This window comes from Schistocerca nitens, chromosome 7 (genome assembly GCF_023898315.1).
Source record: "Schistocerca nitens isolate TAMUIC-IGC-003100 chromosome 7, iqSchNite1.1, whole genome shotgun sequence".
NCBI classification, from domain to species: Eukaryota; Metazoa; Arthropoda; class Insecta; order Orthoptera; family Acrididae; genus Schistocerca; species Schistocerca nitens.
This window is the reverse complement of record NC_064620.1, coordinates 626,181,291-626,196,856: the sequence shown is the minus strand read 5'-3', so window position 1 is coordinate 626,196,856 and position 15,566 is coordinate 626,181,291. Positions and strand designations below refer to the sequence as shown.

The following is a 15,566-nucleotide window of genomic DNA, read 5'->3' as shown; positions in this document are numbered from 1 at the left end:
TTCTACTGGGTACATATCTACCCCATGTGTGGTCAACTATTGTTTTAAACTTGAGGCAGTGTTCCTCTATATGCTCCTGACCTGTGCTGAAAGTTTCAAGTTCCTTATTGAGATATGACATTACTGATTTTTTATCTAGCTTATTGAAAATATGTAGCTTTCTGCATGTTTCAGTTGTCCTTTGTACTTTGGTAATCATTGTTGCCACCAACATGTCATGGTCACTGATACCAGTTTCAATGTGGACATCCTCAAAAACATCAGGTCTATTCAGGTCTATTTGCTGACATTAGACCCAATATATTTCCATCATGAGTGAGGTTCCTAATGATCTCTTCTAGATAGGTTTCAAAAAGGGCAGTTAGTGAAGTTTCATGGGATAAAGACATACCCACACCCACTGCTAATAATAATGTAATTTTCCCAATTAATTGTCAGATGATTAAAGTCTCCACCATTGACTACAGTATCACTAGGTACATTACGTACAAGTGAACTGAGGTTCTCTCCAAAGTTCTCAATTACATCAAGACGTGAGTCAGGTGGGCAATAGAACGATCCAATTATCATTTTATGCCCACCCCTGACACTGAGCTTTTGTCTGTCTTGGTCGATTTGAGTTTCTTGTCTGCTGCAAAGAATACACCACCTCCATTCCCCATTTGCCTATCCTTTCGATTTACACTTAAAAATTTCCCCAAAAATCTCACTGCTATCAATTTCAGGTTTCAGCCAGGTTTCTGTAGCTAGTATTCAAAATGGTTCAAATGGCTCTGAGCACTATGGGACTCAACTGCTGTGGTCATCAGTCCCCTAGAACTTAGAACTACTTAAACCTAACTAACCTAAGGACATCACACACATCCATGCCCGAGGCAGGATTCGAACTTGCGACCGTAGCAGTCGCATGTAGCTAGTATTATGTGAGCTTCACTGCTTTTGTGCTTTGGCAGTTTACCATTAGCGTTTGAATACTCTCACCTGTGGGCGGCATTTCTTTTGATCTTACACTGATACTTCGGGGTTTCCTGCAGCTATCATTATATGGATTGGACGGAGAGTCACATAATCTAAAAAGCCCTTGTGTGCACCCCACACACACAGTCAACTACATGAGTAGCAGTCTCTGATGTGTAGTGCATACCAGATCTATTTAGGGAGACCCTACAGTTCTCAACCCTATGGCACAAGTCTGGAAGTCACAACCTAGCTTGTCACAGTTCAGTCCTTCCACTCAACTCAAAATCATAGGGCAAAAATCAGCTTTGGGGACAACTCTGCAAATTGTGAGCTTCGTTGAAACTCTACGCACAATGCTGGTCTTCTCAACCTTCTCTGCCAGTTGCTGGAATGACCCAAGAATCACTTCGGAGCCCAGATGACAGGCATCATTTGTTCCAACATGTGCCGGAATCTGCAGTTGGTTGCACCCTGTTCCCTCAGTGGCTGCTGTAATAGCCTTTTCAACTTGTTGAGTGAGGCCACCAGACATACACAACTGAGTGCACCTGGTGTCCTCTCCCATCCCTTTCTGCCATATCTCTAAGGAGTACTGTCATTCACCATATGTTTCAACTTCTGATGATTAATAGACTCCTACCATTTCACGTTTGCCTCCCCCTAACACCAGACAAAACAAAATTCCTCAAAACAGGTGAAGTGAGTTCTGTTGGGTCGGTTTCAGTGAAAGACAGCACCTCAAACTTGTCGGTCAGGGGTATCGGTACAACCCACGAGTCCTCCGTGGCCTGCATCCACCCTATACAGGACACCTAGACCTACCATTGACACACCACTCACAGTCAAGTGGGTGGATAATGACATATCCTGTTCTTTCTGCAGAGGAGACAGCATCCACTGGAATGGATAGTACTTGAGGTACCTCTGGTACAGGTATCACAAATACACAACTCTCGGGAGCTCTTCTAACACACTGATTCTCAGCAGCTGTCAGTTGTTGGACAGTAGGCAGGGCAATTTCCAGCTGCTTACGAACATCAACCAACTGAGAACAGCGTTCACAGTGGGGCTGCATTTTGGCTGGTGTAGTGTATTACAAGGCAATGAGCAAATAACTTTAAATTTAACCTGCTGATTATCTTTTAAGCTGTTGAGCTAAAAAGTTGCTAATTCCCTGTAAGAATTGAAGCAAATACACAAAACAAGTGTTCTGTTAAGGCAACACAAAAACATGTGGTAAAAATTACTACTTTCTTTAATCATTTTGATGTTAATTATAGTTGTCATGAAACTCAAAAACAGAGTTAATTTATGATAAATGCAGATAATGCTTAGGGCTACCCCTTTTTATCAGTGCATTCTTACACCTTTGAGTACTGTACATATTCCCTATTCCTTGTCTCTTTCTGAGTCCTTCATTTTGTTGTATTATAATCAGCCAATGGCAGAAAAGTGCAGTCTCAGTAGCATTGTGTCATCTCAGTATGAAACAAATTTTGAGAAACATGAAAAGATAAATTCTTCCGGTAGATTAACATCTGGTTTCAGATATCTAGGACGTACTGTAACATGACCATGGTGAATCGATTAAAATAAGTAAAATTGCTGAGTGCAGTGTTAGCTCTCTAAATTTCTTCATTAATATGAAATTTGTACAGTTCTTAATATTCTTAATATAAATCTTGAAAGACGTTAACTGTAATACCACACACAGTATCATTAAGATTTGTATGAAATGTAGTTGAAGGCAGATAATATATTGTGGCCCGGACTTGCATTTTTGTAAATGGTTGGTCAACAATAATGGTAGACTCCCACTCTTCCTTTTATTTTTGCAGTTTATCATACACCGTTTACTTAATATTATGCGTGCTTCGTTGCATCACTGAAACAAGAAGAACTGAACTAATGCAACAGAATATTTTTGTATGAATATTTATTACTTCCAAATTTGGGCATAGCTTATGGTATCTTCTGAGCAGTTTTAGAATGGGCTATACAAAATTGTTGCGCATCATACATTTTTAAAAAGTAAATTTATTACTTTTTTTCTTTGTCATTCATCAAAGTCTTGCTGAATGGTAATATAACCACCATTTGCCAATCTTGTTGAGAAAGGGAGGAAGCATGAAAAAAATCATGTTCACTTTTAAAGCTCTTAAACAGATTTTACAGGGTGATTCTGCTCGAACACATAGTCTTGCAGTTTCTACATCTACATCCACATCCATACTCCGCAAGCCACCTGACAGTGTGTGGCGGAGGGTGGCTATACAAAATTGTTGCGTATCATACATTTTTAAAAAGTAAATTTATTACTTTTTTCCTTTGTCATTCAGCAAAGTGTTGCTGAATGGTAATATAACCACCATTTGCCAATCTTGTTGAGAAATTTTGGTTTTATTGCAGTTTCCTAGTTCTAACATGCCATAAAAGTGTTATGTATATGAAATTGTCAGATCAAATGTAAGAGTGGCATTAATTTTGCACTAGTTAGTGTATTGAATAAGAATCAGTACCGCATGTCCCCTTGGTCACTTGATAAAAACACTTAAGTTTGGGTGACTGTCTTTCCTGCATTCTTCATAGCTGTTATATTTTGTTTTTGCCTACTTTAGTAAATTTAAGGCCATTTCTGAGTACTTTTTGACTGTCAGTACTGATCCACTGCAGTTTTTGTCAAGCATTTGACAACATAGATTAGTACTTTTTGTTCTAAATAGTTCATTTTTAAATTTAAAAAAAATATTTTGATCTAAATTGTGCACTTAATAAATGTAAATCAATTCATTGTATTTGTGTTTAGATATTCAGTTACCCTTAGGTAGTAAAATCTTAGTATTTAGAGTAAGACTGAAGGTGTTTTACGACATTTTGAAATTTTGCTTTTATTGCAGTTTCCTAGTCCTAACATGCCATAAAAGTGTTATGTATATGAAATTGTCAGATCAAATGTAAGAGTGGCATTAATTTTAGAATTCTGTTGCATTTCCTGTTTGTTAATTGTTTCTCACTCTGTATGTAGTTATATTCACTGAAGTTCTTCAATTTAATTTATCATACTGCTAAGGAATGGTTTAAAGTACGTTTCAACCTCAAAATTCCACTTTTGAATTAGTAGCATCACTGTTCTGATGTCAGAATAAAAGTGAATATTGTTTTAGGCTTTTGTAATGACTTTTTTGTGGAGGAAATTGATTCACAGCTGTGCATGATTAAAGAAATACACAAATCACAATTATTGCCACAATTTCATGAAATAAGTAATCCATTCCAGTTACTTAAAATTTCACAATACTTTTTCAAATATGAAAAGATTGTTTGAGATCACTAATTATCATTATTTACAAATTCTCATATGCTGGATAAACCTGAGCAATACTTAGCATACAGTTCTTTCACAGATTTTTTTGATTGCTGGTATTATCTCTTATGTTAAATAAGGGAAAGACAGCCACTTCCATATAGACAACTGGTTCATGGTACACAGAAACACGTAATACAAAACAATTAATATCAGGTTTTAAAACTGTGTGTCTATAAGAAAATGTAAATTCAAAACAATAATGGAAACTCCTGGATGGAAAAATATGTATGATAAAGGAAAAGCAAAATTTTTACTTGTTAAGGACTAGTGTGTTGCACAAATGGCTCGCTGCCACTGCAGGTGTGTACATTTGGCTGTCAGTGTTGTTGTCAGTGTGAATGTGTGTACTCTTACTATAAAAGAACAAGAGCTCAACTGCTGGTGTTTACTGTTTTCTGTTACGTGGCTGTGTGCTATGCACCAGTCCTCTATACATAAGAGGTTGCTTTTCCCTTATTTTACATATTCTTCCATCCAAAATTTCTATCATGGTTATTAATTTACTTTTTCTTATACATAAACATCGGTAATTCTGGGGGCCTACAGCAATGTGCGAAGGATGAGTCGGAGCATCCTGAAACCTGCCTTAAGCAAGCAACAAATAAAATTAAACACAAAAATATAAACTACTTGGCAACGTTCAATGTAAACGCACTTCTAAAAACAGGAAAACTTAAAACGTTAATAAATTTTATAAAACAGAGAAATATAATGATAACTGCACTCCACGAAACAAGGTATACTGATGAACATTCATTTGATTCAGAGGGATTCAGAATCTTCAAAAGGAAGCCAGGAAAAAGAGTTATGAAGAATGTACCCCAATTTGGAACAGGATTCATTGTAAACCAAAATATATTAAACTCGATAGTAGAATTTAAATCTGTCAATGAAAGGCTTTCAAAATTAACCTTCAAATCAGTAAACAAACTGTATACCATTGTAAACTCACATGCACCAACAAATGAGAAAAACAGAACACAAAAGGAACAAACAGAAATTTTTTGGCAGGAACTGTCAAACACCTTAGACCAGATTCTATCAAAAAACACAATAATATTGTTGGGAGACTTTAATGCTCAAATCGGCAAAGAACATCATCACCAATCCATAGTAGGCAAATTCCCTGCACATAAAAGAACCAATGCAAATGGAGAAAGACTTATTAGTTTATGCAGAGAACATGACATAGTTCTAAAGTCTACATATTTCAAAAAACTCCCTAGGAAACAAACTACATGGGTATCCCCGAATCTAGTCTGTGGGGAGAAACAACTTGACCATGTTGCTATATGCAGACTGTCTGCATCAGAGATACTCAATGTAAAAGTTGCTAAGAGTGCAAGTTTAGATTCAGAGCACTATCTATCTGTCGTTAAATTCAAAATTAGACCAGTATATAAAAGAAAGAGCGAATATCAACCTAAAAAGTTTGACACTCAGAAATTAACCAAGGAACACAATTTCAGGACACTTTTGGAAAAGAAAACACCTAAAACATGGGAACAACTTCAAAAAGATATAGTACAGACAGCAGAAGAAACCATTCTCCTTACCAAAAAATGGAAACATGCCTGGTGGAATGATGAGTGTGACAAACTAATCCTAACAAGACAACAAGCTTGAAACATTTGGAATGCCAACAAAAATGATAAAAATAGGAACTCCCTAAAAGAAGCCCGGAAGCAAGCTTCAAAAGGCCTTAAAAAGATCCAAGTTCAATACATAAAAGACCAACTAGCATCAATAGACTCCAACTTCAAACAGAACAATGCTAGGGACTTTTACAAAACCTTCAAAAGTAACTTAAAGAAATACTCTCCTCCTAGTCTACTTTTCATGGACCCAAAAATGCAGAAAACTGCATACAGTAGCATAGAGAACTGTAGAATACTTGCTGAATATTTTGAAGAACTACATAACCTTTATCCACCGAAAGAAAAATTTAATTTCAATATTGTAAACCCAACACCACCAGACTCCAAGCCGCCAACCACAGAAGAAATAAAAGAAATCATAAAAGAGCTTAAAAATAATAAAGCCGCTGGAGAGGATAATATAGTTGCTGAACTATGGAAGTACTCTAGTGACAACATGATACAGTGTCTGTCAGAAATACTAAAATAAATCTGGACAACACACAGATTACCACCAGACTGGACATCCGCATTAATACATCCACTACATAAAAAAGGGAAGAAAACAGATCCTAGCAATTATACGGGAATCTCCCTCTTACCAGTGACCTATAAGATCTTGTCTAAGGTGCTTTTAAAAAGAGCAGAAGAGATACTTGACAAACAGCTAGGAGAGTATCAGGCTGGATTTAGGAAGGGAAGGTCATGTGCAGAACAAATACTAAATTTAAAGAACATAATAGAAATGAGGAAAATCAGGAACTTAAAATATGTAATTACTTTTGTGGATTTTTAAAAAGCTTATGATTCAATTGACAGAAATACACTGCTTGATATCTCAAAAGAATTGGGACTCGATGCTAAAACAACTGCAATAATTAAAGGTACGTTGACAAATACAAAATCGAAAGTAAAATTTAGGGGAGACCTCTCAAAATCGTTTGAAATAAAGTCAGGTGTTCGACAGGGAGATGGTCTGTCACCTCTGCTTTTCAATTGTGTCTTGGAGAAGGTAGTTCGAGAATGGCGGAAGGCCATCAATACTAAAGGGATTCAACTAGGGAGAAATCCAAACAAGATCACTGTCGACTGTTTAGCCTTCGCAGATGACATGGCATTGATTACAGATTCACTAGACAATGCCCAAGAACAAATAAGAGAACTACAAAAACAAGCAGCCAAAGTAGGACTACAAATATCCTATGAAAAAACAAAGTTTATGACAAACATCTCTGATGCTCCTCAAAATATTGCAGTTGACAACAACACAATACACAAAACAGATTCATTTAAATACCTAGGAGAGTGGATTACATACAATGCCAAAGAAAAGATAGCTATAGAAACTAGAGTGCACAAAATGGAAATAGTGTTTCATATGACCAAAAACGTTTATAATAAAAAATCCTTGTCCTGGAACACGAAATTAAGACACTACCAAACAGTGGCCAGACCTGAAGCTCTCTATGCGGCAGAAACACTTAAACTAACAAGAAATGGAGATCTTGAGAAACTAGAGAAGGTCGAAAGAAGAATTTTAAGGAAAATACTGGGAGCTAAAAGAAACGATAATGCTGAATACAGGTTAAGACCAAACAGAGAGCTATATCTGAAAACGGAGAAACTAACTGATGTAATGAGGAAGAGGAGACTACAGTTTTTTTGTACATGTATTCAGAATGGATAACAACAGACTAACCAAGCGGATATTCACATTACTCAATAGCTACAAATCCAAGCCATCATGGTTCATAGAGACTGAAAAGGACATTGAAAATGCTGGAGTTACAATAGACACAATAGAAAACAGAACACATTTCAGAAAGGCAGTTCAAAAGGCAGAATTTCAGGAGAGAAAGAAAATAACTAGACGAAAGTGCACTCAAGAAGAAAGGGAACAACACTCTAAAAGGATGAAGGAAATTTGGAAACTGAAGAAATCTAATACAATGAAGAGTAGCCAAAGTTGATTCATCGTACCCTCCAAATGGGTTATTCGGGAGGGGGGGGGGGGCATCGGTAATATTTCACAGCATATAATCTCCATGGCTACAATAAACAGACTGGCATTATTGATTCAAAATATTGTTAGATAAGTACTAAATAATTTCCCCAAGAAAATATAGTATATGCCCAAAAGTCACCAACTACCCAAGATGTCTGGCTATGCATCTGCGGATATGTAAGTTAATACACGATACTTCTCAGTTCAACAGGACACACACAGATACACTGTTTGTGAAAGGGTAACATCAGACATCGTGGTAGCATTGAGCCAAATCGTTATTCTGGTAGACCTGAAAAATTAACTAATGGGGACTGCTCATGTTATAAAGCATAGTGCCAGCACTAGTTGTCAGGTGTCTTTGTAAGCAGTTGCAAAAGTCTCTTTGTAGAAATCAGCAATAGAATCATCTGGCAGGAGGTGATAGGACTTGTTTTTGTGATCATCCTCCTGAGCCATACCCTCAGCTCAGTTTGACAGCTTTGCTATAAATTACATTTGCCCCAGAAACCTGTTAAAATTGCACCCAATCAAGAATAAAAATAGTTACTGCCTAGTGATAGGGCGTAGCTCCAAAACAACACCTGATAGAAGGAGGGAGCTCACTATTCAAACTGCAAACCGAATCAGATCCAAAGTCACAAATCAAAATTCCTGGGAATAAGTAACCCAATACATAACAAAAGCAAATCAAAAGAATACAGCCATAAACCTTTCACGAAGACTATGTGTTGCCACACTACTGAAAGCGTGGCCTACATGCTCACAGCTATGTGGCCATTGTCTTGGAACAAATGGAAATAGGTGACGAGGTATTTTTGGCCATAGAATATGTTACAGAAAACAAAGATTTGTTGCAGCCACAAAAAAGGAAATCTTTTTTAACAGTTCAGGTAATGTGTGAAAAATATTAATTTTATAGAAAAAGTAATTAGAAGTACGCATAATGTAAAAAATTGATACATGTCCTACTGTATCTACCTACACTTCATTCCTTGAGTCATTTTCCTAATTAAACCACTATTTTTCATCATTTATAGGCACATAAACAAGACTGAGAAATCCGTACAAATCCATTTCAAGTGGAGCAATCATGCACACTCACATACATAAATACACAGACACAGACGTGTGTGTGTGTGTGTGTGTGTGTGTGTGCATCACAGGGTACCCTTGCTCAAAAGAGAATTCCTTCAAATGCTATTGAACTTCTCTGTCTTGTTTATGTGTCTTTTGTTGACTCAAACCTTCTACTGTTTGGTGAGCTGTTATCTTTATTCCTTGAGTTGCTTATATCAATAATAATCACTTTGAGTCCCTGGGCCTTCAGTCCCCTGTATTTTGATGTTACACAATGACAACCACTTTCATGTCAATAACACTGCTAACTTTCCAAGGAACTTCATTTGGTCTCAAGTTACTGAGGCAGTGCACGGCAGAGTTTGACTTAGAACCAGAGGTTTTATTGTCAGGCAAACAAGAGGCAAATGATACTAATAACAGATTATATAGAAAGAGAAAACAATTTGTAGAGAGGTACACTAGGACAAGACAAGATATAAAATGACAGTGAAGTTTTGTAAACAGGTGAGATTTGAATGCCCAGTGGATGAGAAGCTAGTGAGAGAGTACTTGATCAGACAGATCCAGCAGAAAAACAGACTGAAATTAGAATCCAAATCATTTGGGAGTAAAGGAGTCCACTCAACAAATAGCAGAAGTGCCGAGCCATTGAAAGGCACAAAAAAAGGGAGAGGAAACTTCCTAGCTTTCGGACTGAATCCTGTGTCAAGCTAGAGAACAAATGCAAGTAAAAACATAAACTTACACACACAATGTGTATTTGTACCCAAGCTCAACAAATTTCTAAAGTTTACAAGTTTCCTTTCCCTTTTATGTGTGCTATTCTATGAATGATATTCTTTACCCCTAAGTTATTAACATTCTACAAGAACAGTCCTGCTATATTTAGACTGAAAATAATAGAAACATAGATGAGATAGTAATGGCAGCAACTGAAAAGGAGCAAAGAATAGGCACAAAAAGCTGCTAAATATAAAAGAGAAATAAAAAATAAAGAAAAATAAGTACTGTGAAACAGTGACAGTGATGAGTGGACCATGATGGAGAACAATACACCATGAATAAATTGATTCAGTGTGAATTGCAGGCACAATCCACACATTGAAGGATTAATCCAACCTATGAAACTAGTGCCGACACAAAAAATCCAAATTGGCCTTAAGGTGAAATCATGCAACATGGGTTGTATAGTAGACTGTGCTGTGCAACATGGTATTACATGCCACCAGTACGATTCATCCGAACAGAAAACTCAGTGGAAACAGAGGATATTATAAATTTTTACCATTGACAAATTTAGAGCATGTGGTGACAGGAGGATGCATAGCATTTCATATGGGAATGAAGTGACAAAAGGCTTGAGGGTGAGGTGGTATGAAAATGTACCCATGCTGATGTGGAAAGAATAATGGACAGTATTGAAAACTTTTTTGGGGATGACTTCAGAAAATCATAGCCCTAGTGGAACAGTTGGGTTGATTCATCCCAAACCAGAGTAGTATTGTGAAACAAGAGGTAAGCTTCTACCTGTATGTTGTTTTTCAGAAGAACCCCACAGGTGGGACAGTTTTGAAAATTGGACCTGGTCGTACATTTATGTCACAGATTGCCAATCAATCAAATATGTTTACCACGAATTCCAAGGCTGGAAAAGGCACCAGAGTCAATGATACTACATGGAATAGGAATTGCAAAAGGAGCTAAACTAGATCACTAAATTCCAGGAAAAGCACTACATTAATACAAAAGGACAAGCTGCCCCTGTAACCAAGAAAGTATTTATTATGACGTATTTGTGCTGGAGAAGCTTATTACAGACAGTTTGCACTTTGCTGGAATTTATGTGTAAGATTTAACACAAAAGAAATGTAACTGCTACTTAAAGAATGGAAATGGTGATAGACAGCACCGAATGTTCTCTTTGTGTTGTTTGCCTTGGAGGAAGAATCTGTTTGCCCCTTTGTGTGTTATGCCCCACCGTACAAAACATTTTTTCGTGTTGTTATTCATAAGGCTGTCCAGAAATACATGTATAGTAAGCTGCCACAGAGTTGATCAGTTTTGTGTCATGGTGTAAGGGTATATTTCAAAGTTGAAGGCTGATCATATGCTAATATGCTATGAAAAATAAACCCTTGGTAATGTGAGCATTCTCATTTATCGTAGTGTTAATGTACATTTACCAAAAAGAAGAAGAAATTAGAGAAAACTGGGTCTGCAGCCTAATTTGAAGGTGCTGTAAGGAGAAAACAATATGTGCACATTTCAAGTAAAGGAATCATCTTTAATGACAGAGACTATAAAGGAAAGTAAGTTATGTGTTGGAAATACAAGGGGGAGGGGGGCTGGGTTTACAGTAACAAGCTCTCCAGATGGTATGCTGTTTGGAATATGTATTCAAGTCCTCAACTCTTATAATATGGCCACCGGGCTCAGAAACAACAATGCCAATTATTCCTTCAGCTTCTCATAAGTCTTTGTAATGCAAATCTTACCGTATACTCATTGATCATCATTCAAAAAACACTTCCTTGCTTATTGTGGCTTGTAGAACAGTTACATCACAGAGTTGTAAAATGGAGCCTCACTAAAAATATCTATATGTGGGTTACAGCTTTGTTGCTTTTACAGTGATGTATTTATGGCAAGAAGTCTCCTTTTTGTCACCCGTATTAGAAGAGAGGAATGGTGGCTCTTTTTCTGCAATGATATGATAAAGTTATGTCACAAATGAGAGAGGAAAGCACCAGCACAGAATGTCCTGCTCAACTTCTTTCTAGAACAGGTTATGGATTCAAATCCCCATCCAACCAGCTAAGAACATGGTTTTCACAGTGTTAGTTGGTAATAGCTTGCAAATAATGAATTACATTAAACATTTTAATGAGTACCTGCTACAACTATTTCAGATCTCCACATTGCTCATTTTGGAATCCTGAATCTGTGCTATATCAGTGTGTCGTCTGTTCACCTATTTTAGAACCATTCCACTGGTCCACAAATAGGCTTATTCAATCTTGCATCATAAAGGCAATAACTACAAAATACTTTCACAAGTATATGCCAGAATTTTACCGTATCCTGTATATGGTAGAGTATCATCCTATACATAATTGAAAGAGAATTAAATTTCTTGATAAAGTGTGTTATGTCAGACCTACTCCCAAATAGTATGGCCTAATGAAGATGATGATTCAGCACTGCAGTGTAAAATTTGATTCACTCATTCTAAGATATGTTTTTTGTGATTATATGTATGTTTGAAAACAGAGTGCAATAGCCTCTTGGACAGATTGCCACGTATACATATAATTACAATACTAACACTCAACTACATTATCATAGTGTACATAGACGTAACATTTAGCTATCTCTCTCATACTTTTATGACAACATGAAAACTGTTTCAGGTAATTTCACAACTATATACTGTTTTATCTGTGTAATGTATTAATAGTTTTTTCTGGTGCAGATTCTAAATTAACTGTAATTTCTACAGAAATGAAGCAGGGCATCACCAACAAAACGGATTCGCAGTCACACCCTACGATACTGTGGCAGTGTAACCTGTAGTTGCAAAGAAGTGCATCTAGAAAGACATCGGCAAGACCTGTGCCATAAAAAACATTATACCCTGCTGTGTGAAGAAGCTTTGAATGGAAATATTTAATAAGCATCAATTGTGTGTGAACGTTATTCAGTGTTTTCATGTTCTTTCTTTTATCTTTATCCACATTAGAAATTAAAGTATTTATAAAATATTCATTGTAATGCATTGATAGAAAATATATCCATTCTCAGCTGTGAATGGTAAGCTCTTGGATATTAACAGTTTTAGGATAATGTACAGCAGGGCTATAATTTTAATTGGCAGTAGTGCAAGACGACTCATCCAAAGGTTGCAACCAAACAGACTTTCTCATATACAGAAGTCTTTGTTTTAGGAAGACCAAAATACAATATATGTATTGTAATAACTTCTTTCCACCCATGTTCTATGATATATGTGCATTTTCAGCCTTTGTTACACTGTGTTTTCTTTAAAACATTAAAGATGACAATGTTGATAAAGAGAATGGCTCAACTTTGTGGCATGTGATATTTTGTCATAATGGTACTATTATGTATGTTTTTACATGTTTTTGAAATGGGAATGAAATGAGAGTGAAAGAATCTTAATAAATGCTGTGTGGTGTGTATCATAACCTACTTTATCAGAAAGGGCAAACACTTAGCTTTCCTTGTTGCAAAACGAATTAGTGGAAACAATTAGGACACATACTGTATATCATTAAATTATTTTCGTAATCATATACATATATAAATACAAATATATATACATAAATCTTATTGCCATTACTGTTTCTGTATATTGCTAAGCTCCTCTTTAAATGTTTGTGATGAACTGCTAATTTCAGATTCTAAGACTTTCTTTTCTCGATTTCACAGAATTTCAGTTCTAAAACATTTATGTGAGATGTGTAAACAGTGTGTGTTCTGCTCTTGTTCTGCAAATACTGTACAATGTTTATAATAATAAATGCCACAGCTTGTATTCTTATATGTTGAACAGTCTTCACTGTAATCGTATGTCTGTCAGTGCTAGTGTTTCGAATGTTTTTACATATTTTGTCATAAGTGATAAAGACTCCAATGATGTATGCTGCTGCACAAGAAGCAGAGACACCTGTGTAGACAACAGGCAGAGACTAAGCCATTTGTGTACCAGATTTCACTTTTTATAGCTTCATAATTGCTGACATCAACACTTTAAATGAAATAGTGATGCAAAACTGAAATTCAGATACTTAATTTATAGCAGTATTTGTATCTTCTTTAAAAAATTATTGACATGTTATGCAGGCCTTCTGTAAGTGTTTAATTCAGTTCCTTTAAAATTCAAAATTTATATTCATCAAGCTTGTTCTTATACATATAGGGAACAAAATCATACTGGATTCTTTCTTTTGTTTCTAGCTTGAGAAGATAAACAAAATTCTTAACTTTCTTCAAAAATTGTATACAGTTTAATAAACAGAAAAATTAATAGGTTAATTTACCTATGTAATATATCTAGGCTCATAAAAGTAACTATTATATTCTTACAATAGCCAAATCATTAGCAGATAACTGATAAGCAAAAGTGAAATACTATCAGTCTGCTTATAACAGACCTTAAGGTACATTTCCAAAAATCAAGATAAAATTGTCTTATGGCTATATTACTGCTACTCATAAATTTATAAATAAATGTAATGATGGTGTATAAGTGCTTATAAAACTGCATTTACAATTTAGGTAAAGTTTTCAGTAATTTCTCTCAATGAATGTGATAACTCACATTACTTGAATTTCAGTTTTCTGGAGTGTTATTTTCATTTTGGTCAGCCCCAACATTTCAATGACATTTGTGTGACTTACGTGATAATATCAATGACTGAAACTAATTTAGTTGGTATAAGCAAGTGCCTTGCATTACATTTGTAACATTAAAGATTTATAATCTCCATTTTCGTAATTATTGTTGATGATGTAATATCTGTTTTTACATTTGTTAAGTATGTTAAGAAATTGTAGCAGAAAATGTAATGCAGGGCATTTTTAAAATTTTATAATAAAATTTGTAAAAAAAGGAAGCAGATTTGAAGTCAGTCTGATTTGTTAGGTTAGTGGAAATTATCTTTATAAATCCACTTGCTTGGTTCTTGTGTAAATATGCGTAATTCTTGTTTTTATGCATCTGCTTATTCAGGTATCAATATTGAAAAACTGTTTCTCTGCTCCCCCTGTTTTTTGAGGGATTGTAGTGTGAAACAAGTTATTTGTACCAAAGTTGTAGAATTAATGAACTTTTGTGTTATTAAAGGTTTTACACACAACTATTTGTTGCTACTTTCTTAATTATAATACACATTTATTTCCATTCATAGTCTATTTCAGGAGAGAGAACTCCTCTTCCACTTGGGCTATGCTTCGGTCACAAAAGTAAAAATGAAAACAATAAGCATTCATAGTGTCTCATCTGCTTTGTTATAAGTGCATTATTCAAAAGAAAGTATCTTTTCTGTGGAACCAAAGAATCATGTAATCCTAGCTTAAGTTGTGAGTTGTCCTACACATTTTAATACTTTATTTTTCATGCATGTTTCTCCGTCACAATTGATTCATGTACTCGTAGAGATTACAAAGCTACACAACAAGCATACTTTGGTATTTTGCCATTATCTAGCATACATCTTTGCTGGCATGATGTCTGTATTGCATCTTTGATCATAACAGAGAAGAAAGATTACAGAAACATATGTTCCCATTATTTCTAAACACTTTTATATGCACGATCTTGGTTAAATTATTTGTGACATCTATCAAAAATATATAGAAACAACATGATCATAACATAAAAGAAAGACAACTGATACTTACACTCCAAGATGAAATATGGATCACATCATACCAGCTAATACTTACGCTTGATTATGGTAAACACCAAAACAAACCCATCGTGTAACTTTGT

At 35.5% G+C, this 15,566-nt stretch overlaps 1 protein-coding gene across 1 annotated transcript in view; it reads left to right on the top strand.

Annotated features, from left to right (window-relative positions):
- The window catches only part of LOC126195428 (Down syndrome cell adhesion molecule-like protein Dscam2), an 879,015-nt gene extending 864,122 nt beyond the window's left edge, over positions 1-14,893 (top strand). The window contains exon 37 of the mRNA XM_049934039.1: positions 12,552-14,893. Coding sequence (XP_049789996.1) covers positions 12,552-12,618 — 67 coding nt within the window. The 3' untranslated portion in view covers positions 12,619-14,893. The remainder of the gene's footprint in view (positions 1-12,551) is intronic.
- Positions 14,894-15,566: the final 673 nt, after the last annotated feature.